The following is a 22,203-nucleotide window of genomic DNA, read 5'->3' on the forward strand; positions in this document are numbered from 1 at the left end:
ATTGTTGTGTTGTAGGTTTCCGTCAATGAATCTGTCAAAATATGCCCGAGCTAAGCGAATGGAGTTTACCCGTGAACGAAATATAATTTTCTAAGTTCTATGTATAATAATCACAGACTCACGTTTTTTTCTGTCACTTCTAGCTTAATGTGTTAGAGAGAATTCGATAAACTGTGACGCACTGAAAGAAGGGTTTGGGATGAACTATATTTACATTTTACATTACAATTTACAATTATAAATGTAAACAATGTACACATAGAAGAATAGAAAATAGATATAACTCTCTCTCTACTGTGATAAATAACTTGGGTTGGATGTATTGTAGCAAGCGCTTATAGTAATTACACATTAAAAAAAAACAATAATGTCGTAGTCTAATTAGCAACAATAATTTGACTTTGTATTTTAAGTAGAAATGTAAAAAATATTGCAATTACAACATGAATTTCAGTGGTACTATAAGATTAAATAAATTCGGAATATTTATAGTATTATGTATAATATTCATTTTTGGATTACATGTATTTACCAAAAATTCGGAGGTTTACTCAGAAACTAAAAAAATTAATTTGTCTACTCTGTTGAATGTAGCAATAAAGGCAGCGGAAAATGGTGGTAAAAGGGTAGTAGAAAGTAAGGAAAACATGAATGTTAAAAGTAAAGGTTTAACTAAAGAGGGTATGCAAGAAAGTGTAACTAATGCTGATATTTTATCTCACTGTGATATGACAAAAACAATTAAATATTTCTTCCCTAAAGTGAAATTAATTTCAGAAGAGGATGTTAAAAACTGTGATGATAAAGTGAATGTTGATTTTTCGTTAATGAATGTTGTGGATATAAATAATAATGTAATTAATGAAGAAGATATTACAATTTGGATAGATCCATTAGATGCTACACATGAATATACAGGTAAAACATATATCTTTATAACACAATTCATCCTTTCACAATGATCTACAGTAAACATATACATGTATAATAGTCATATGTAATATATAATTTCAAAACCGATATTATTTTTAAACAAAATTTAATGTAGATGATGTCTTCTCAATACAGTCTCATTAATTATGAGGCTGTATTGTTGGACATATTCTCGAATAGTAAAAACGTTAAAGAAGAGACAGTAACATTTACCATGGAAAAGGAATATAATAACTCACTACCTTTCCGAGATGTTTTAATCTCAATCAATACTGGACATGAGACTCAGGTGTATAGAAAACTAACACATAAGTACCCAACACACACACCTACAGATATCTAAATTATAAAGGCAATCACATCAATATTAAAAGGGAATCATTAAATGCTTATATGATAGAGCCAAAAATCACTTGTTCTAGCTAAAATTTGTTCTTAAAGGAGAAAAATTTGTTAACATCTATTTTATTAGAAAATTATTATCCTTTGTCATTTATAAATGAGGGATTTTCAAGAATAGAGTAGAGTATTTATTAGTAACAATATACAATTTAAGAATTTAACAATTATCTAAAAGTAAAATTTGTCAATGTATTTAATATACCTATTCTACAAATTAAAGAAAAACTAAATCTATATATTTACATTGACAAAGATAAAAATACATTTAATTAAATTACAGGACACAATTAAAATTAGATCTGAAGTATTCCTCAAAGGTATAGAAGGCACCTGCCAGAAGATAATTTCCAACTTGTCTTTTAAATTGATTCAAATCAAGACTTTTGACAGATATTGGGACACAGTTATAAAATTTTATTGCAACATATCTGGCTCTGTTTCTGGACCTTTCAAGTTGACTGAAATCTGGTACACGAGCATCACAATTTCTAGTTTGATAAGTATCATATTGTGTTTTATAAAGATCTATATTCTGATGAACATGCAACAGGCATTGCATAATGTACACAGAAGGTAGTGTGAGAATTTTTAGGTTTTTAAAAGACCTCATCCTCAATCCTCATGATAACCCTGTCCAGTAATTATACAAATACATTTTCTCTCCGGCCAAACTCCTTATACATGGCAAGAGTGTCCCCAGGAAAGTATTGTGTAAGTTAGTTACGAGTGAAAGATACTATATTTGTAAGAAAGGTTTGCAGGGAGATTACCTTAGCTAGATTTCTAAATAAAAAGAGTTGACTGGATAGCTTTTGAGAAAGTTCAGTGTCTGCTGTTCCCAAGTGAGTCCCTTATCAAGATAGAAACCAAGAAATTTATCTTCCTGTGAACAATTTGGTAAAATGGGATGTGCAATGGTATTATGTCTTGGGTGAAGTTCACTGTTTGTGATTTTGAGTTATTGAAAGACTATTTGCTAAAACCCATTGGAGCTAATAGCTCTCTGTGGTCTTAAAACCCATGTGTAATTGATTTGGGGAGGGTGATAACTTTGATAGTATGGTATCATCAGCAAATGCAGCTGTGCTTATTGGGCCCTCCTGTGAAAATCCCAAGTCATTAATATAAATGAGAAATAATACACAGAATGGAACAGTACAACTTAGAACCATATCCTAAGGAATTTTTAAGAATAGGCAGAATGGAACATAACTTGAAAGGGGATCAATGCTTAATTATCTCACTAGTTGTGGTTCTAAGTTGTTTTGATGCTGGTGACAATCTAGTATGGTCTCTTATGATTTCGGGTTGTGCAATGTTGTATCTATAAAAAATTATATTTATTTCTTATCAATGTGACCATCAATGTACAAGCCATGAATATCATTAATGACATTAGTGACTATAGGGGCTTAAGTCTTCAAGGATGAAGAATTCTCTTTTATGTCAACCTGCTCCAGTTTTATTCTTCTCTATATTGTGTTTTTTATAACTGTTGTAGATGGGAATTTCTATAGTATTTTTCGAGTTGATTGGAGAAGGAATGTTCATTCTTTACTTGGCCTTATAGAAATCGACCATAAAAGATTAGCAGCATCACCTGGTAAAGTTCCATTAAGAAAACAGGCAATTTAAGTCTGATATGATTTGTCGTTCCTCATTTGTCTTTCACTATCGAACCTGTATATATTGTGTTAATTATTGCATCAACTGGTGGTAGATCTTTCAGTGGGACTATATTTTTCTGTACTTTATCAACTATTTGAGAAACTTCTTTGAAGTTACTGAAAACATTTTCAAATTTCTCATCAGTCTTTCTAGAAACTTCCTCTGATTTTACTTTTATCATTTTATACCTGGTTGAATGTCTCATCAGCCTTTCTAACATTTTCATCGATTTTACTTGAAATTTCTTAGACCATCTCCACAATTGACTCATTTGTTGACTGGAATTTAAATGGTTCTGAGTTATCTCCATCAATCATTCAATTTTTAGAAACAGTTTTGCAAAGTCTTTAGATAGTCTTTATCAAAAACTACATAAATAACAGGCTAGGAAACATCCATAAACTAGTTGTATAACAATTTGTCAATATTGTCTCTATAACTATAATTTTTTACTAGTTTCTACCAGAGAGTAGGATATTTTTAAGTGAATTATAAATCTTAATTAATTATTTTTGTTATGATACGTTCGTAAATCAAGTTTAGTAGTTAATTTTAAAAAATCCATAAACATCTTTGATTTAAAAAAAATCATTACCCTTCTGAAGGGGGGTCATGAGTTTCAATTCCGCCGTAGACATGCGGGGACTTCGACTGTAAACAACGAAGGGGAGGGAGAGTATTAAAAAGTTCAAACTTTTTACGAAATAATATATGGATGATCCCCTATGATTGTTACTATAAAAACAACAAATGTCTTTATAGTACCGAATACCCTTTAAAAGTCCAATGCCCTTGCTCATCATAAAGCTTCTGTTAAATTTATTTTTAGTTTATAGATTATTTAAACAATAAATCTTGCACCTCCTGTCACTAAATTTTACACATTTAGTGACACTTTTTGAATATGTTTTATATGAACTGGATAGTGCAGTGAACTTGCAATCTTATTGTAGGCTTGATGACCATTCATTTGTTTTAGAGAAACTGTACACATATGTTACTACAATGGTATGTGTAGCTGTTAAAGGGAAGCCTGTTATGGGTGTTATCCATAAGCCATTTGACAAAACTACCTCATGGGTTTGGGTAGATAAGGCCAAATCACAAGATCTAAGCAATCAGGTAAATGAAAAATAAACTTTTTTCAACTCTGTTTCTGGTTTTTTTGTTACCTCCTCTGGCTTCAATTTGTGTTTATAATATATCCATTTTGCGTTTGCTTGCTGTTTATTTTCAGTCCGTATTTTTCACTATTTGGAACATCAAATCAAATAACAAGTAATTATTTGTTTTATATATATTTTCCCTCTTATTCCTTCCTATTTTAATTCAGAAGAGTATAATGATTTCGCATATCAGTTTTTTTATTTTAATTACTTATCATTCTTTGTCTTTGATGCTGGAGAAGCTTATTGAACAAAGGCGTATCTTGTAAACATTATCTCTTTTTTCTGTAAGCTGTCTGTTATAGACATTTAGCGCAGGAACTTTGTGGGTCCTGTGGACCTTGTGGGTGAACTGTGCTAATGAGTTTACCAAAAAATTGGCTCTTAATAGTGGTGAGAGCTATAGAGAATGTGTGAGAGGAAGTAGACTTGACTGTTATCTATATCAATAATATGCCTAACCACAAAATGGTCATCACTTGCGTCCCTGAGAAAGAGACTGAGAAAGTAATCATCAGAGCCTGCATAATAAAACAAAATCAAGACCTGAAGACGAAAGACTGGTTATTGAGAAATCAGCAGATCAGGAAAGGTGTACACATTTTAGTCTTCTCTATTGACGAGAACTCTCACCAAGCTTTTAGGGCTGTTCATTTCAAGGCAAATTACAGAGTTGAAAGGTATTCTTCACGGCCATCAGAGGCCTCGATAGGTCCAGCGTCCTGGAGGCTGATCTCCAGCATAATGACAACTTATGAGCTGTTATGTTATGGGAAGATTCAATGTAGCTTCAACGTAGTCCCGAGGACTCGTATAATAGTCAAACGACATATTTAAATACTGTTGTTGATGAATTCTATTCCAGAGATTTAAACTCGGTACGATAAAGATCACAGAGGGAGGGAGTATGAAGGACATAAGACATAAGTCTTGGATCAGCATACCTTCCATATGATGACTCCCAACAACCAACACCAAGGGAGATGTAATAGCTTGTGAGAGATCGTGGTATAAATGGACTGCAGCTGATCATCGACTGTGATGCGTACCACCTGACCTGAGGCAGCACAAATGACAACAACTATTAAAAAATGACATGTGTCAGATGTTCGACAAACTCGTAACCCTCATAAAACAGACTGGGAAGCAAATCAAGTAGACCTGGAATACTATTTAGGTAGGGTTAAAAAGACGAAGGCGTACGCTGAACCTAGACATGGCTGTCAAACATTTACGAAGAGGTGGCCATGTCGGCGTTCGAAGACAAATGTACGGATAGTGAGGAATTTCCATATAGGATAGTGTACATTCTGTTTTCTTAATGTTAAGTGAAAGTCCATACCTCTGACTCACTTCTGTGATTCTATTCCGTATCCTCGTATCTAATGTTATTGATACATTCTCCGTTAAGGTACTATTACTGTCTAGAATCCTAAAAAATGGTACATTTTCAACAATATTTTTGTATTTTCTTTATATCTTCTTTATTATATATGGCAATTAAACTTCGATTATATTATTATATAACTCCGGCTCCGGTAAGTGCTGGGTGGATTGAGTAGCTCAGTAACTGCCGGTGGCGGTCCCAAGCCCAGATAACGGAGGAGGGTTGAGGCGATGGGCTAGCAACTCATCCCTTGTCAAAAAAATAAATGCTAAAAATTTCGACCAAAAGCCTTGGAATAAAAAAGATGGATCAAAACAAAGACTACTAATGCAACGGAAAATGAAAATGATATTGGCTACATGGAATGTACAAGGGCTTAGAACCAAACAAGCAGAAGTATTCAAAGAATTAGCGGAAAGATAAATAGATACATTTATTCTCACCGAGACCAAGAAAAAGGGAAAAGGAAAGGAAGAGATAGGAGAACATATACATATCTACAGTGGAGTGAGTAAAGATAACAACTAAGAGAGGAGTCTTTATTGTCATTCTAAAAAATCTTAAAAACAATATTAAATCGTGGACTGAAGTAAATTAACAACTGCTAATACTGGAAATGGAAAAGAATGGGCACAACATCGTAATTGTCGGAGTGTATACCCCAAATGAAGATGCAGATCCAAAAAGTAAAGACGATTTCTACAACAAGATCAATGAAATACTCTCTGAAGTTAAAGAAAACTGTGAAATCTTTATACTAGGAGATTTAAACGGCAGAGTAGGCAGAGAAGAGAAAATAACAGAGTCGTAGGAAGATATGTAATCCAACGTCAAACTTCCCAGCTGAAAACAACTGACGTAAGTGTATACCGTGAATCACAATGTGGATCCGACCATCGTTTACTTATGACCAACGTGATAGTTACCTATCGCAAAAACAATAACACTCAGGTACAGAATATAGAAAAGGAACAAGAAGTAACATCCCCTAAATATACTGGCCACAAAATTACAAAATGTGCATCGAGAAAATATATCAGCGGAAGAATTATACCAGCAACTTAAAAAATGCATTAATGAGGCTGCAAGTGAAGCTTTGGAGTATAAAGACAAACATGAATTAAAAAATCAAGAATGGTGGTCGGAGAATATGCAAACGTTATTATCAGAAATGGATGTCAACGAGAAAGGAGGAAGATTACAAGATATATAAAAAATTAAATCGAGATGAAAAAAGAGAAATAGTGAAAAGTAAAGTCTCTCCGGAGGAAAGGAAAGGAAAAATCTAACTTACAGTTAATAGATCTGAAACAGTGGAAACACCATTATGAGGTCTTACTAATACAGGATAGATGTAAATTTCAATAGATGGAAGAAATATCCGAACATACACAAATAATTGAGATAACAACCGGAGAGTTAAGTGTTACCCTCAAAAGATGGAAAAACGGTAAAGCAGCAGGACCTGGAGACATCCCAATTGAGTTCTTAAAGTATGGACCAAAAATATTACATGAGATGTTGGTTCAAATGCTTAAAAGGACAAAATGTTCCTGATGATTATAATGTTGGATACATCAGCTCAATATTCAAGAAAGGGGATAAACGCAAATGCTCTAATTATAGGTGAATAACTGTTATTAGCTCAGTGGGGAGGTTGTACGGTCGAATAGAATAGAATCAGAATACGAAGATATAGAAGAACAAAATGGATTTCGTGCAGGAAAATCGTGCACTGATGGTACATTTGTTCTGCAGCAGATAATCGAAAAACGGAAGGCAAGGAATCTTTCTACCCACCTATTGTTTGCAGATTTAGAGAAGGCATACGATACGATATCTTTGAAAAAACTGTTTCAAACATTGACGAAAGTGGGTCTCAGTAGAGAGTATGTGGATGCTATCGCAAATATATACAAAAATGAAAGAAGTGTCGTTAAAGAAGGAAACTTTATATCTGAATCATTTCCAATAACAAAGGGGCTTAAACAAGGATGTTGTCTATCTCCGACCTTATTTAAAATATATATTCAATCATCGCTAGAGCAGTAGAGGAAACAAGTATCCGGAATGGGAATATACATAGGCGGTGGTAAATGTCTAACAACTTTATTTATCGCAGATGATCAGGTAGTATATATATATATATATATATATATATATATATATATATATATATATATATATATATATATAATGTTATATTATTATATAACCTTTGAAGATTACAAATTTTTTTACATTGTTGGTGTATTTTAAAGATGGTGACCAAAATTTTTCTTCTAAAAATTACTGCTTCATGGCGGTCAGTTAATCTCTGGATCGGTTAATCTGAAACATAAAATTCGAGAAGGGTTTTTAAAAAAAGCAACAAAATGGCGGACATTTGAAATTTTATTTAAAGATCTACCTTTTTTTCGACTTTTTTGAGTCACAAAAATTTTATTATTTTTTTGGTAGAATTATAGGTAACTATCCTAGACACAACCAAAACAAACCAAATGCATAAAAGTTTATTAAAATCGACCGACTAGATCCGGAGATTAAAGATTTTGAGAAAAACTACATTTTTAAAAACTGACGGACAGTAAATCCCCGGAACCCGGATCTAGTCGGTTGATTTTAATAAACCTTTATGAATTTTTGTTTGTTTTGGTTTTCTGTATAATAGTTTACCACAATTTGTCAAAAAAAGAATAAAATTTTGTGACTAAAAAAAGTCAAAAAAAGTTCAATTTTTGAACAATTTTTTAAGTGCTCGACATTTTGTTTTATTTTTTAAGAATTTTAAATTTTTTTGTCAAACTATTACGAAAGGGCACTTTTTTTAAACCTTTCTCGAATTTTATGTTTCAGATTTGCTGTTCCAGATATTAACTGTCCGCCATAGAGCAGTTGCTTTTCTTTAATAAATGAATAATAAAAAAAAAAGAAAAAACAATTTTGTAATCTTCAAAAGATGTATAATAATATAAAAAAAGGTTGATTTTGATATATAGGATATAAGATACATAAAAAATTGTTGAAAATGTGCCATTAATATATTAATGTAATAGTACCTTAATTCGAATTCCTTCTTCAAAGTCCTCTATTGCTTCATTAAAGATATATTGAACAGTATACATCCCTGTCGTATCTCACGTTTGATTATGATATCGGATTTTCCTCCTATATCTACTTCCAATAGATATACACTTACACATTGTATAAATCATCGTTTCGCGTATCTGTGAGGCACCGAATTTTTAGTTCATATTTTGCCGGTTTATTTGGAGTGTATATTTTAAACGGCACCCTCCACGGAAGATCAGAAAGTTGCTGCAGCTGGATCGTCTTTTTTACGCTCCTCCCTGTCCGCGTAATGATGGAATATCGTAAAGCTCCTAATAGAACTGCAAATATTTTTCTCTTTAATATTTTTAAAATCCGCTGAACCGCAAACATTTACATGGACAGTCCGGCGTCGACTGAGAGTCTACTTTTAAAATTTAGCACATGTCTTAAATCATTGCTGCCAATCATAAAGTTTTATCACCGCCTTATCATCATTCACTAATTTAAAAATAAAAATATAATTTATTTACGAAACGTATATTGTGAGGCGACGCCGGACCAGTTAGGTAAGGGTTAAACCCTTAGGGCTTGCTCATTTGCGTTTTATGTTTCATTGTATTCGAAGTTTATCGATGTGATCATATTATGTTTATAAAATCTTAAGAAACTGGTACTAGAAGATATCGATATTTATAATTATTGTTCTGCTCTGAACAGTCCTGTATAAAGACCGTTGTAATCTTCTGCCATAAAGACTGTGTTATCATGTAAAATATAAATATTTTCTTTCCAGGAACCTGAAAATAAAAGTCCTAGTATAAAAGTAATAGTGTCTCGTTCACATAAAGGTGATGTGGAAAAAATTCTTCAAAATAATTTTAAACAGAAAGTAGAAATTATAACGGCAGCTGGTGCTGGTAAGTATCTACTATTTTGAATATTGTATCACTACAGTTAGGTAAAACTTATTTCAATATTTGCTGATAAGTGCACAACTTTATTTTATTGTCAATTATCTACCAATTTTTTTGAAGAAATAGTTAGAAATACGCTTTAAACTATTCTAAGCGAAAAATAATATAAGAAGATAAACTCTCTGCAGTTCAAAAAAAGTGTCAATTGATTAATTGGCAAATTGAACTAATTGATAATGAGACTAAAGAAAAAATAATGGAGAATAAACAAAAACTGAGGAATATAAAAAAGCCTTTGACTCTGTAAATAGACACCAACTCTTACTCGAAATACAAAACTGATTAGATTAGCAATGATGACAATGGACAACTATGTAGCAGAAGCTGTAACAGACGGGGAAAATACAGAAACTATTAATATAGAAGTAGGAGTTCGACAAGGTGACAGCCTGTCTACTACACTTTTGAAAATAGCACTGGACGTAGCGATTAAAAAACTGGAAACAAGAAAATGATCATACAAAGGTTTACAAAAATTATCGGATACGCTGACGACATGATAATAGCCTCAAGAGATAAAAAAACTTAGAAAACGCATTAATGACTCTGATAGAAGAAGCGAAAATTAGAGGACTAAAAATAAATGGAAACGCCTAACACACAACAGGGTGAATGGTGAGAAATGGGAGAGGCCTTTATTCGACAATTCGGATAGAAAAAGGGCTATAAAAAAAAATAATAAATGAAGAAAAGGCGAAAGTATGTTAATCTCATGGAAAAATACGTAGAAGTATCTATGTAACACTAGACAGCTCAAACGACGATATATATATACAGATTCGGCAAATTTTCAACTACCGTATACGTTATTCAGTATGTGGAACAAAGATAACACTTAATTGTTTGAATAGAAGTGAGAGGCAGTCATAATCTCGACGGAGTAGGTATGACTTTTAAACAGTGTTGCTATTATTTCTGTTACATATTTCCTTCTAAATTTTAGTCCGATGCATGAGTCTAAAATAATATTTAAATCCACTACAGTTCATTGTAGAATAAAAATTAATATTGTCCCAAAAAAATTCAAATAAAGTAGCCACGTAATTGTTATTTTCTAATCGATTTTATCAATTACTTTATTAGTTAACAAAGAACAGTGATTTAAGTAATTTATGTGTGGCAACAAAGCATTATTCCCCTGAAGAGTTTGAAATTTTAAGCAACGCCTTCTTTTACAGTGCGAAGCGGCATAAAAATACACCGATGACCGACAGTAATTATCGGACGTTGATGGGGTGTAGTTCTTTGCATAAAATTATTTCGTCGCCAACTTTCCGTCAGTAAATCTTTAAGAAAAACTCAAACACTTATAGGAATTCGAGTTTTAAATGTAATTTTTGTAGATTTTTAGCTCTGGTAGCTAGGAAATAAAACAATAATTAACTTAACAAACAATAACTAAATATAAATATTATTTTTATAAGAAAAAAACCAATCAAAAAAATTATTCTAAATAATTAAAATTAAAGGCATTTTTAAAAAATTTCTAACCAATTAAATGTTCAAACAAACCACCATTTTAAGCTAAACAAAATCCGAATCTATCAATTAAAGCAAGTCTCATTGCATTTAGCTGATTTGGTTGTACTCTACTACAAAGTTGAACAATTTTTTCTTACAATTCTGCTAAATTGGTGGCTCGTTCGAAATCATGCCGATGTAATTTTGATTTTAGCATTCCTAAGAAATAAAATACCAAAGGTGCTAAATCTGGTGATCTAGGGGGCCATTTTATTGTTCCTCGTGTAGAAATTATTCGTCCAGGAAATGTTTGTTCCAAATAATTTGTAACTTCGATTGCATTATGTGCTGGGCAACCATCCTGTTGAAACCAAACATCATCGAAGTTGACCGCAAGGTTTCGAACAGCTGGAATAATCTGATTGCGTAATAAATCTAGATACTTTCGCCCATTCAGATTTCCCGTAATAAAAAATGGACCAATTATATTATCGTTATAAATGCCAGTCCACACATTTAATTTCTTTGGGAATTGTGTTTTCACAGCAATACTCAAATGTTTCTTTTCCCTAGACCAATAGCGGACGACAGATGGATTATGACGTTTATGGATTGTGAATGAAGATTCATCGGAAAACATTTTTTAAAAAGTTATTGTTTTTAAAAAGCAGCAATAAATAACTGTATTATTTCTACAATAGAATGGTTCCCATAATACCATTTCACCATTTGAATCTTTTCTTTTTGAAAATACAGTAGAACCTCGATAGGTCAAACCTCAATAAATTAAAAACCTCTATAACTTCAAAAAATTATATGTTCCCGTCCCATCGGAGCCCAAAACCTCTACAACTTAAAATACACAATCTCGATAACTTAAATAAATAATATCAATATTGGCCCTCAGTAACTTAAAGAAATGTTTTCACAATCCCTATAACATAAAATTGTTTACCAATGACAGCTGAACAGCTTACTGTATCATAAGTTTTGATCACTGTTCTAGAAACATCGATTTAGGTACTGTGTGATACCTTGCTTAAAATGAGTTCAAAAAGAAAATTAACAACGCTAACATATGCTGATAAATTAAAAGCTATAGAAGCAGTGAAAAATGGATTCAAAAGAAAAGAAGTTGCGGCTCTGTTTGGAATACACGAGAGTACATTATCAATCATCATAAAAAAAGAAACCGAACTATTGAAAAAACAAGAATCAGGAGACAAAAATTGCCGAATTCCCTAATTTGGAACAGTGTTTGTTTACGTGGTTAAAACAATATCGAAAAAAAAACATCAGTATCAGTGGACCCATACTGAAAGAAAAGGCTATAGAGTTCGCTAATTCACTAAAAATCGATAATTTTAAAGCCAGCAATGGCTGGTTAGAGAATTTCAATAAACGAATGATTTAGCCTTAAAAAAATGTGCGGCGAAAGTACGAGCGTAAGCAAATCAGTCTGCCAAGAATGGAAATCTGACTTGCATAATTTAGTGAATAATTATGATCCCAATGATGTTTTTAATGCTGATGAAACTGGTCTGTTTTTTAAATGTCTTCCCGAAAAAACATTAACATTCAAAAATAAAAAATGTCATGGAGAAAAACACAGCAAGGAACGACTTACGATTCTGCTTTGTGCAAATTCTACGGGCACAGAAAAACTCAAACCTTTAATTATATAGGTAAGTCAAAAAAACCTCGGTGTTTTGCAGGTTTAAAATCACTACCCATGGATTATGAAGCCAATAAAAAAGCATGGATGACAGCAGAACTTTTTAAAAAATGGCTGAATAATATAGATTAGCAAAGGGCAACTTGAAATAGAAAAATTGTTCTGTTCATTGACAACTGAACAGCACACGGAGGCATACCACCATTAAAGGCAATCAAAGTACAATTTCTTCCACCAAACACAACATCACAACTTCAACCTTTGGATCAGAGTATCATTAAAAATTTTAAAACATTATACAGAAAAGAAGTTGTTAGAAGAATGATAGCTGATATGGAGCAAAATACGATTTCTTCTATCAATGTTCTTCAAGTAATGAGGATAATGAACAAAACATGGCAAAACGTAACACTCCTCACAGTGAAAAACTGCTTTAGAACCTGTGGTTTTTCTTCAGAACCCCAAGAAATCATTTTGAAGAGGAAGATAATAATGATCCTGAATAATGGAATAACAACATGCACTGTATTTAAAGTTATAAAGACGATGAATTTAATGACGACCCACAAACTTCATCTAAGAGCATATCAATTAACGAAGCAAGAGTGCTATAACGACTGTACGATCATTTATAGAGCAGTGTAGAAACATAAAAGATAACGTATTTTCTTCTCTATGTTATTTAAAATCAAATCGATTTAGAATCTATGAATTGTTTAAATCAAAAGAAAATCTCAGACTTTTTTTATTAGACTATACCTTTAATTATTGCTTTAACTTTTTGTAACGAATATAATAAATGAATGTAGTGTATAATAAATGCCTATATTTTAATGAACTTCTGACCTATATTAATCCATCACAACATAGACCCTTGATAACTTAAAACCTGCATAACTTAAAATATTTGGTTTTTCCCTTGGAATTTAACTTATCGAGGTTCTACTACTGTATACGCTTGGCATGTTAATTATTTGTTTTCAACCTTTTACCACGACAGCTAAAAATCAAAGAAATAGACCTTACCTTATTGACCTTAAACCTGCTGTACAGATAAGGACCGCCTATTCTTTTGAGGGGAAGTCGTAGAGGGGGCAAATGGTTTATACTATTTGTCTGTCTACTGAAGTGCGATATTTATTTAGCTCACGCTGTTGTCGCATCTCAATTTCTCAATTCAGTATTCTTTGTTAATTAATGAAGTAATGATATAATCTTTAAAAAAATAATACTTACATGATTACTTCATGTAAGGTTTGTTGGGGCAATATTAATTTTCATTCTACAATGAACTGTAGTGGATTTAAACATTATGTTACACTCATGTATCCGACTAATGTTTTAGAAGGAGTTATGTTACAGAAATTTCGCAACACTGTTTAAAAATTAGACTCGCTACTCCAAGTGCGTGGATTGTGTCTCACTCGTATTCAAACAATTAAGTGTTATCTTTGTTCCACATACTGAATAACGTATACGGTAGTTGAAAATTTGCCGAATCGGTATATATATATATATATATATATATATATATATATATATATATATATATATATATACATATACATATATATATATATACATATAATATAGAAGCTATAATATAATATAGAAGATATAATAATCATTATTATTATTGGAAAATTGGATGGGGAAATTCTAAATTGTTGAATTCCTGTTTTCCTAATTATTTTACACCAAAAGTAAAAAAAAAACTATTTGTAGAGGACTGAAATCTGCAACGAAAACAAATGTTAAAATTGTTATACGAATTAAACATATTCCAAAATTTTGCAACAATATAATACATTTTTCAGGCCACACGCAGTGCAAGAATGTGTATGGCATGTTGCGTTTGGTCATATTGATGTTTCTGATTTTTTTTATTTTGTGATTCATTGTTTAAAAACCTATAAAGTTGATTAAAAAATGTACTCAGTTGTGGAGAAAGTAGCAATAAATGTTTTATTCAGGCAATAGTGCGCGAATTGTCAGTTCTTTATTTAGCGTAAGATACCCCAATAGACCAATTCCAAGTCGTTCAACAATTCAAAGGATTTTACAAAATTTTAAAAATACTGGGACCGTGATTTCTAATTGTACCTGTACAAATAATATTGCTGAGGTACCAAAAAATTAAAAATTTTGAAAAGGAATAAATCCGTTCATATAAATTTCAATGTCATCAAGAACTAAGAGAAGGAGATGCTGAGCGACGACCGGAATTTTGTTATGAAATTTTAGAGAGGGCTAATGCAGACAGACAATTTTTAAAAAACATTTTGTTTAGTGATGAATGTACATTTACATTAAATAATGAACCAAATGTTCAAAATTTAAAATTATAGAATTATAGGACAATTTTTCTATGATTTTTCAATGCGAATTATTGAAGAGTGTGCACAAATAACGCCACGCGTTCTGGCTAATGTTAGACGAGAGTTTTACATTGAGTGGGATAGTGCTTAGTACAAAATGGTTTATTGTTTGAACATTTGTTATAGTTTTATGTTTAGAAATTATCATAAATCATTTTTAGGAAGGATCACAGTAAAACTATAATGAAATTCTTTGAATAATTATTGTATAACCTGGAATTTAATTGAAATGTATTATGATATCTAACTTTAAATAAAGATCTGGCAGTGCTCGTACTATTGCCTGAATACAACATTATTGCAATTTTTCGCGAACTGAGTACTTTTCATCAACTTTATCGCTTTGTAAACAATATAATTTATTGTTTATAAAGTAATATTTATTGTGTACTAATAGTAGTAATAGTATTTGGGAAAATTTAATCATAAAATAAAAATATTGACAATTCAGATATCGTCAAACATCTTACATCAATATGATCAAACGCAACACGTCATATTCTTGCACTACGTGTGAGCTGACTTTTAGTGGTGGTCTGAAAAATGTATATTTTTGCAAAATTTTGGAGTACGCTTAATTCGTAGAACAATTTTAACATTTGTTTTTAATACAGATTTCAGTTCTCTACAAATAGTTTCTTATGATTTTTGATGTAAAATAATCAGGGAAGCACAGGAATTATTCAACAATTTAGAATTTCCCATTGAGTATAAATATAAATATATATATATATATATATATATATATATATATATATAAATATATATATATATATAATGTATATATATAATATATATATATATATAATATATATAATATATAATATATATATATATATATATATATATATAATATATATATATATATATATATATATATATATATATATATATATATATATATATATATATGTAACTATTACTGTTTTAGGTTATAAAGCTTTAGAAGTAGCAAAGAAGAAAGTAGATGCTTATATACATACAACAGCTATCAAAAAATGGGACATATGTGCAGGAAATGCTGTTATTAATGCGTTGGGTGGAAAGATGGTCAACAAGTTTGGTGCCGAGTTGGATTATAGCAATGCCATCGATGTGACAAACAAGGATGGATTAATAGCTTCTTTAGACAAATATGACACTTTTATAGGAAAGCTTGATATTTAGTTCTAATCTAAAAGATAATTACATGGCAATGGCAACTGACGAGTGGGTCAATATGTCACCATGAACTGAATATTAATGCTTTTACTTTTGAATACCTTTAATCTAGTTTGACAATGTTTGATTATAAAATGATTAGATACAATCAAAATAAATAAAATACGTATTGTTGCATATGTTGTATGTTATATTTTTTAATTTTGCGATATTTGGAATCTGCATAAGCCTCATTATTTAAGTTTCAGCACCCACAATAAAAACGTGTAAAAAAATTTGAAGACTTAATTAAAGAATGGTGGATTCGTGAAAGTTGCATGGAAGCAGTTGATCCTGTTGCAATTTATCATCTCAATGGGAATAGCGACGACAGTGATTAAGGCTGTGAATTTGATGGTTGTTAATAGTTTTCGGGGATTAAAGGAATAAGAGAATTCGTAATTTTGTTTTGTTTTTGTACTACTAATTAAATATTCTACTAAATAAATATACTCAATTTCATCATATACAACCGTATTTTTTTTATTTAGTTTATTGTGTCTCAACTACAAGGTTATTGACTCTGGGTCAATTTTGTGACTATCAATTTTACATTCAATTAATTTTACAAACGGGCCTGCGTAGCGCAAGCGGTAGGATGCTTGACTCGCAAGCCGGTGGTCCGGGGTTCGAATCCCACCGCCGGCAAGAACATCTAGACATTTTAAAAATGTCTATAGGCCCCAGGTCGACTCAGCCTGAATAAAAATGAGTACCTTGGGTAAAACCAGGGGTAATAATAGACGGTTGAAGCGTAGCACTGGCCATGTTACCTTCCTTGTATACCGTAGGCCCTAGATATAGCAGACTACCCTGCTATACTCCCAAAGCCGCGACAGCAGTATAAAACGGGAGACTATTATTATATTAATTTTACATTACATTATAATAAACAGAATAAAAGAGAAACTAAAAAATGAAAACATTAAATTGTCTAATACAAATTCGTTGCTCGAAGAAAATGTAGTACATTCTGGAGGATTACATTTGTAAGACCTTGTATGTGGTATTGACTGTAGATTTATTATTCATAATTTTAAAACCGTTGTAGTCAAAAGCAACGAAGTGTTTTATTTCTCCTGGAGTGCGCAAATAACAAACTCATATTGTAAAATGTATTGTCTATATTGGTTTACCAAAAGCCTAGAGCTCTTGGCAGAATTAATTACTTTCAATGAAGAAAATATCACCAATCTATACACAGATGTTTGTTTATCACTATTTGTAATTAAGCACTAATAAAAATGGTATTTACAGTAATAAATTGCAAAAACCGGATTTTAAAAATTGGGAGTATTTACTATTGTACAATTCAGTACATTGGACCATTTAAATCGATACTTTCATACCGAATTCAAAACTGGCGTATATTCATGGAAAGTTGTAAATATAAGTTACAACAGTTTTTCCAAAACTGCAAGTCTAAATTGCTCGAGTTATTAGTTTCCTACCAGAATATTTGTTAGAAAATATTATAAGCATGTGGGTGGCAAGTTTTTTATAACATCGTATTGTCTTTCGTGTCACTTGATAGTACGTAAACTCTCTCTATAACGAGAACTGAAATGACAGACTAATTACCTCGTTATATCAGACAACAATAATACTGTGCATACATATAAATATGTAATTGATGGATTCGACCGTTACTTGATGGAAATTCATTTTATGTAACAATAAAACACTGAAAACTTTGTTTTCAAACTTCCACAAAATTTATTTTAAATTCTTATCACTACAGCTGTTTCGGCTGATTGCCTTTCCCACTTGAGAAAGGCAATCAGCCGAAACAGCTGTAGTGATAAGAATTTAAAATAAATTTTGTGGAAGTTTGAAAACAAAGTTTTCAGTGTTTTATTGTTACATATAAATATGTAGTTTTCTAAAACATTAACTTCCTATAGTGAAGCCATTCAGAGCAATATAAGATGCTAAATACTGTTTGAATGGCGTGTTTAAAAAAAATTGTTTACTTTTATTGACAATGATTTACGTTAAAACAAAAAATCTGTACTTACATTTTTTTTCCAACTACATAATGTATAAAGCGTATTTTTAAGGATAACATAAACTATTGCTTCTGCAATTGAAAGAAGTCTGTCATTTTTGACTGCTTTAAATTGTCCAGTATCATTCTATCTATATTTTTTAAAGATGTGAAACACTTGTATGCTTCTTCATTTGCGTTTTGTCTTTGGATAAAGTTTCTTACAACGTTGAAAGCACTTTCCACATCTTGTCTGTTAGGACCTTCTTGTGTAGATTCACCGCGATTGTCTTCTGCATCCTAATCACTTTCGTCACTGACGATAACGCGATCCGCCGGCGAATTTATTCCATCCATCCAATGGCACTACAGCCCAAATCGGGCCTTGCCTCCTTCAACAGGCTTCTCCAATCATTCCGATTTACTGCTGTTCTTTTCCATGAACGCGTTCCCAGGCGGTACCTGGCATCCTCATCGACTTCGTCTTCCCATCTCTTTTTAGGTCTTCCAACAGGTCTTTTTCCATGCATTCTTGCATTTAGTATTTTTCCATCTAAAGCGTCATACCTGGGCCATCTGTTCCGTAATGATAAGTAATGTCTGCTACAGCTTATCGTGGAAGGCAAGATTGAAGGTAGAACAGGTTTGGACAGAAAAAAGAAATCCTGGCTGAGAAACTTGAGAGAATGGTTTCAAATACCAGAAGCTGCGAACATAATACATGCGGCACAAAACAGAGAAACCTATCGTTTGATGGTCGCCAACCTTCGGTAGAAGACGGCACATAAAGAAAGTAATTTTCTGGGGATTCTATTCTCATGCATGAGGACCACGTGCCCTGCCCACCGTAATCTCTGCAGTTTAGTGTATTGTGCTAAAGTTGGTTCGCTATATTTCTCGTATATTTCTCTATTATACCTAATTCACCAGTTGTTGTTTTCACTTATTGGGCTCAGTATCCTGAGTAATATTTTTCTTTCAAATACATCTAATGTATTGGCAGATTTCTGTGTCACCACCAATGTTTCACAACCATAACTTTTTATGGGCCTGATTATTGTTTTATAGACCTGGAGTTTTGTTTTCCGGTGTACGTCTCCTGGCGGATTTATTACTTCCGCGATAATTTTACTATCCGTCGGAGGATCACAAACAATGATGTCATCATCAATGGCAATGAATTCAGCAAACTCGTCATCATTGTTCAGTTGGGTTAGTTCTTGACCTTGCTGTTGTAACCTCAACCACTCTGCTACATGATATTCGTTCGTTTCTACCTCAGTATCCATGCTTTGTGCATGAAATTTATGGCATCTAATAAAGTAACAGGGAATTTACTACGGTTTTCCACATTATTCAGGATCTGCTTAACTAAAAGTTTTCTGTATTGGACTTTAAGGGAACTTTTGATGCCCTGATCCATCGGTTGCAGAACAGATGTGCAATTTGGGGGTAAAAAAAGAAGTTGAATGTTTTTTAAACCGTTAACTTTCGGATGGGTTGTACAATTGTCAACAATTAAACGACTTTTTCGATGTCTCAACTCTCTGTCCCACTTCAAAAGTTCTCCACTAAAAATCTCTGCTGTCATCCACGATTTTTTATTAAATTTATATGTGACAGGAAGCTGATTCACACCTCTGAAACATCGTGGTTTTTAAGATTTCCCAATGACGACTAACTTCCTTTTTTTGGAACCGGACATATTGTCACACTCTTCGCTTCACCGCAAATTTTTCCAGATGTAATTTCGTGCCTGGCCTTAAAATGGCTCATGCACCCATTCGATGCTTTAAAATTCTCATCACCACCTAGCGCCTGCGAAAACCGCGAGTTACTTTTTCTTGAAGCAGTGGTCCACTTATTGGAACATTCGCAGCCCTGTTTACGGTAAACCATTTGACCATTGCAGTATCGAGATCTTTATTAATTGCGGTAAGTAGTTTTTTCGATTTACCGGAAAAAGACGAACCTGCTTCGAAAATTTTGTGTTTATTTTTGAGCATGGTAGATAAAGTGGAACTTGAAATTCCTCTTTCACGACAAACTTCTGCTTTCTTCTTACTGTTCTTAACATCTTTAAGGATGTTAATTTTTCTTCTAAAGTAAATGCCTTTTAGGAGTCATAGTAAGTAATCTATGTGACTATGTAATCTACGACATAACTTTCAAGAAGCGAAAGCACAATCAGGAAACAAACGATAAACATTTACGACAAAAACAACTGTAAAATGAAATTCTGTTGAAATTTGTTTCATTTGTCATGTTTTTAAGCCTCTTTACGTAGTTTATTAGATTCGAATGGTCAAACCTCTACACTGATACTTGTAAATTTCCGACAATGCAATATCGGTCGGCAGATTAAACAGAAGTTTATTGCGGGCGGCAGTTAAAAAGGGTTTTTTTATAGCCACGAGCGGGCCAAACACTTAAAAAAACACGTTTTTCGATCTTATTTTCTCTCGTTATAACCAAATTTGCCTTGCTATAGAGGGTTATAGTTCAATAGAAATTTCACGGGACATCTAATGTATCTCGTTATAAGCGAAACCTCGTAATAACTGTGTTCGTTATAGAGGGAGTATACTGTATAATATTAGCTGATCTCAGAGATCAATTCCACCCACAAATTTGTTGTATTAAACGATACTCACTGGTTTTTCTTGCTCTAAACCTCTTCTATTTTTCATCAGTACTAGTTGATTTTTAAAATCAGTCGAAATTAATATCACATACCTTTTATCTCTCCATTTGCCTATCATAATATTATTGATGTACTTCCTTTTTGTCTCACCTGCTTCTAACTTTGCATCTACGATATCCAAAGGGTAACTGTTGAAAAAATTATCCATATAAACGGAATGCCGTTGTCTATATAATTTTGCATTAAATGTTTCACTATTTTTTGGGCATGATCTTTACCACCAATAACATTGCTCTGGTCAGTATACAGTATTATACTAAAATTCTTCCTAGCATAAAAATCTTTGAGACGTTTGTTTGGAAGGTACTCCCTAAAAATCAGTCGACCCTTGCAAAGGACCATCGATTCATCTAAGGACAATGTTTTTTCTGGATAATAAACAGTTTTCATTTTTATACTAAAATTATTTAATAATGCTCTGATTTTGTATAAGCAATCTTCCGGGAATTGTTCATACTCTTGTAAATTTTCAGAAAAATAAAAGCATATTAGGATGAGTAGGTACCGGTCTCTGCTCATATATTTTGGAAAAAACGTTGAAAATAGTCTATGGGTTTTCCAGTTGAATTTTGGATAACTTTATTGTTCCGGTATGCATTGTTAGTTCTAAAAAAGTAGCAGTTCTGGCACTGTGACTTTTAATATTATAAACGATCACACGACACGAGAAATGCATTTAAGAGAGTTTGAACTTCTCGAGAGTTTACCTCCACTACTAGTAGATAGCACTTTAACGGCGTAGCTGTTCGTCCGTGAAATTATAATTTCCAATAAGTTATCGTCCAATAGTCTGAACTAATCATATGTTGTTTACCTAGAAAATCGACCAATAATTTATTTGTTTTAGTAAAAGGTATTTCTTTCATATTATCTGTTGTATCTGTCTATATATTTTCATTATCGATAGTAAATGGATCTATATCATTCTGTAAACTGTAAAATTACTGTCATCCTCACTTTTAGAACTATATTCTCTTTGCCCTAAAATATTATATTATGTTTTCATTATTTTAAAACGCAGAAAGTAATTAACTTACATTCATCTGACTCGTCAGATTCTACTTCAAATTCAGAATTAAGCATCAATTTCAACATTTCCTCAACTGAAAGATTGTTTAGATTTCTTACTTTCACAAAACGTTTTCTTTTTATACCAGAGGTGCCAGCGAGTTCATTTAATTCGGCCATTGTAATGCGAGAACTAGATTTAAGTG

At 32.2% G+C, this 22,203-nt stretch overlaps 1 protein-coding gene across 1 annotated transcript; it reads left to right on the forward strand.

Moving 5' to 3' along the window:
* The first annotated feature begins 179 nt into the window (after positions 1-179).
* LOC140441719 (putative inositol monophosphatase 3) lies at positions 180-16,445 on the forward strand. The gene is made up of 4 exons (XM_072532601.1): positions 180-918; positions 3,983-4,125; positions 9,404-9,527; positions 16,030-16,445. The coding sequence occupies exons 1-4, from the start codon at positions 444-446 to the stop codon at positions 16,263-16,265; spliced, it is 978 nt and encodes a 325-aa protein (XP_072388702.1). The 5' UTR covers positions 180-443; the 3' UTR covers positions 16,266-16,445.
* Positions 16,446-22,203: the final 5,758 nt, after the last annotated feature.

The sequence above is a fragment of the Diabrotica undecimpunctata genome, chromosome 5, assembly GCF_040954645.1.
Source record: "Diabrotica undecimpunctata isolate CICGRU chromosome 5, icDiaUnde3, whole genome shotgun sequence".
In the NCBI taxonomy this organism is placed as follows: domain Eukaryota; kingdom Metazoa; phylum Arthropoda; class Insecta; order Coleoptera; family Chrysomelidae; genus Diabrotica; species Diabrotica undecimpunctata.

Bases quoted from the DNA above. Each gene is read 5' to 3' on its own strand.
- LOC140441719 (XM_072532601.1), top strand. From the start codon at position 444: ATGAATTTCAGTGGTACTATAAGATTAAATAAATTCGGAATATTTATA. The intron at 919-3,982 runs GTAAAACATATA...CATTTGTTTTAG, and splicing joins TGCTACACATGAATATACAG to AGAAACTGTACACATATGTT. The intron at 4,126-9,403 runs GTAAATGAAAAA...TTTTCTTTCCAG, and splicing joins CACAAGATCTAAGCAATCAG to GAACCTGAAAATAAAAGTCC.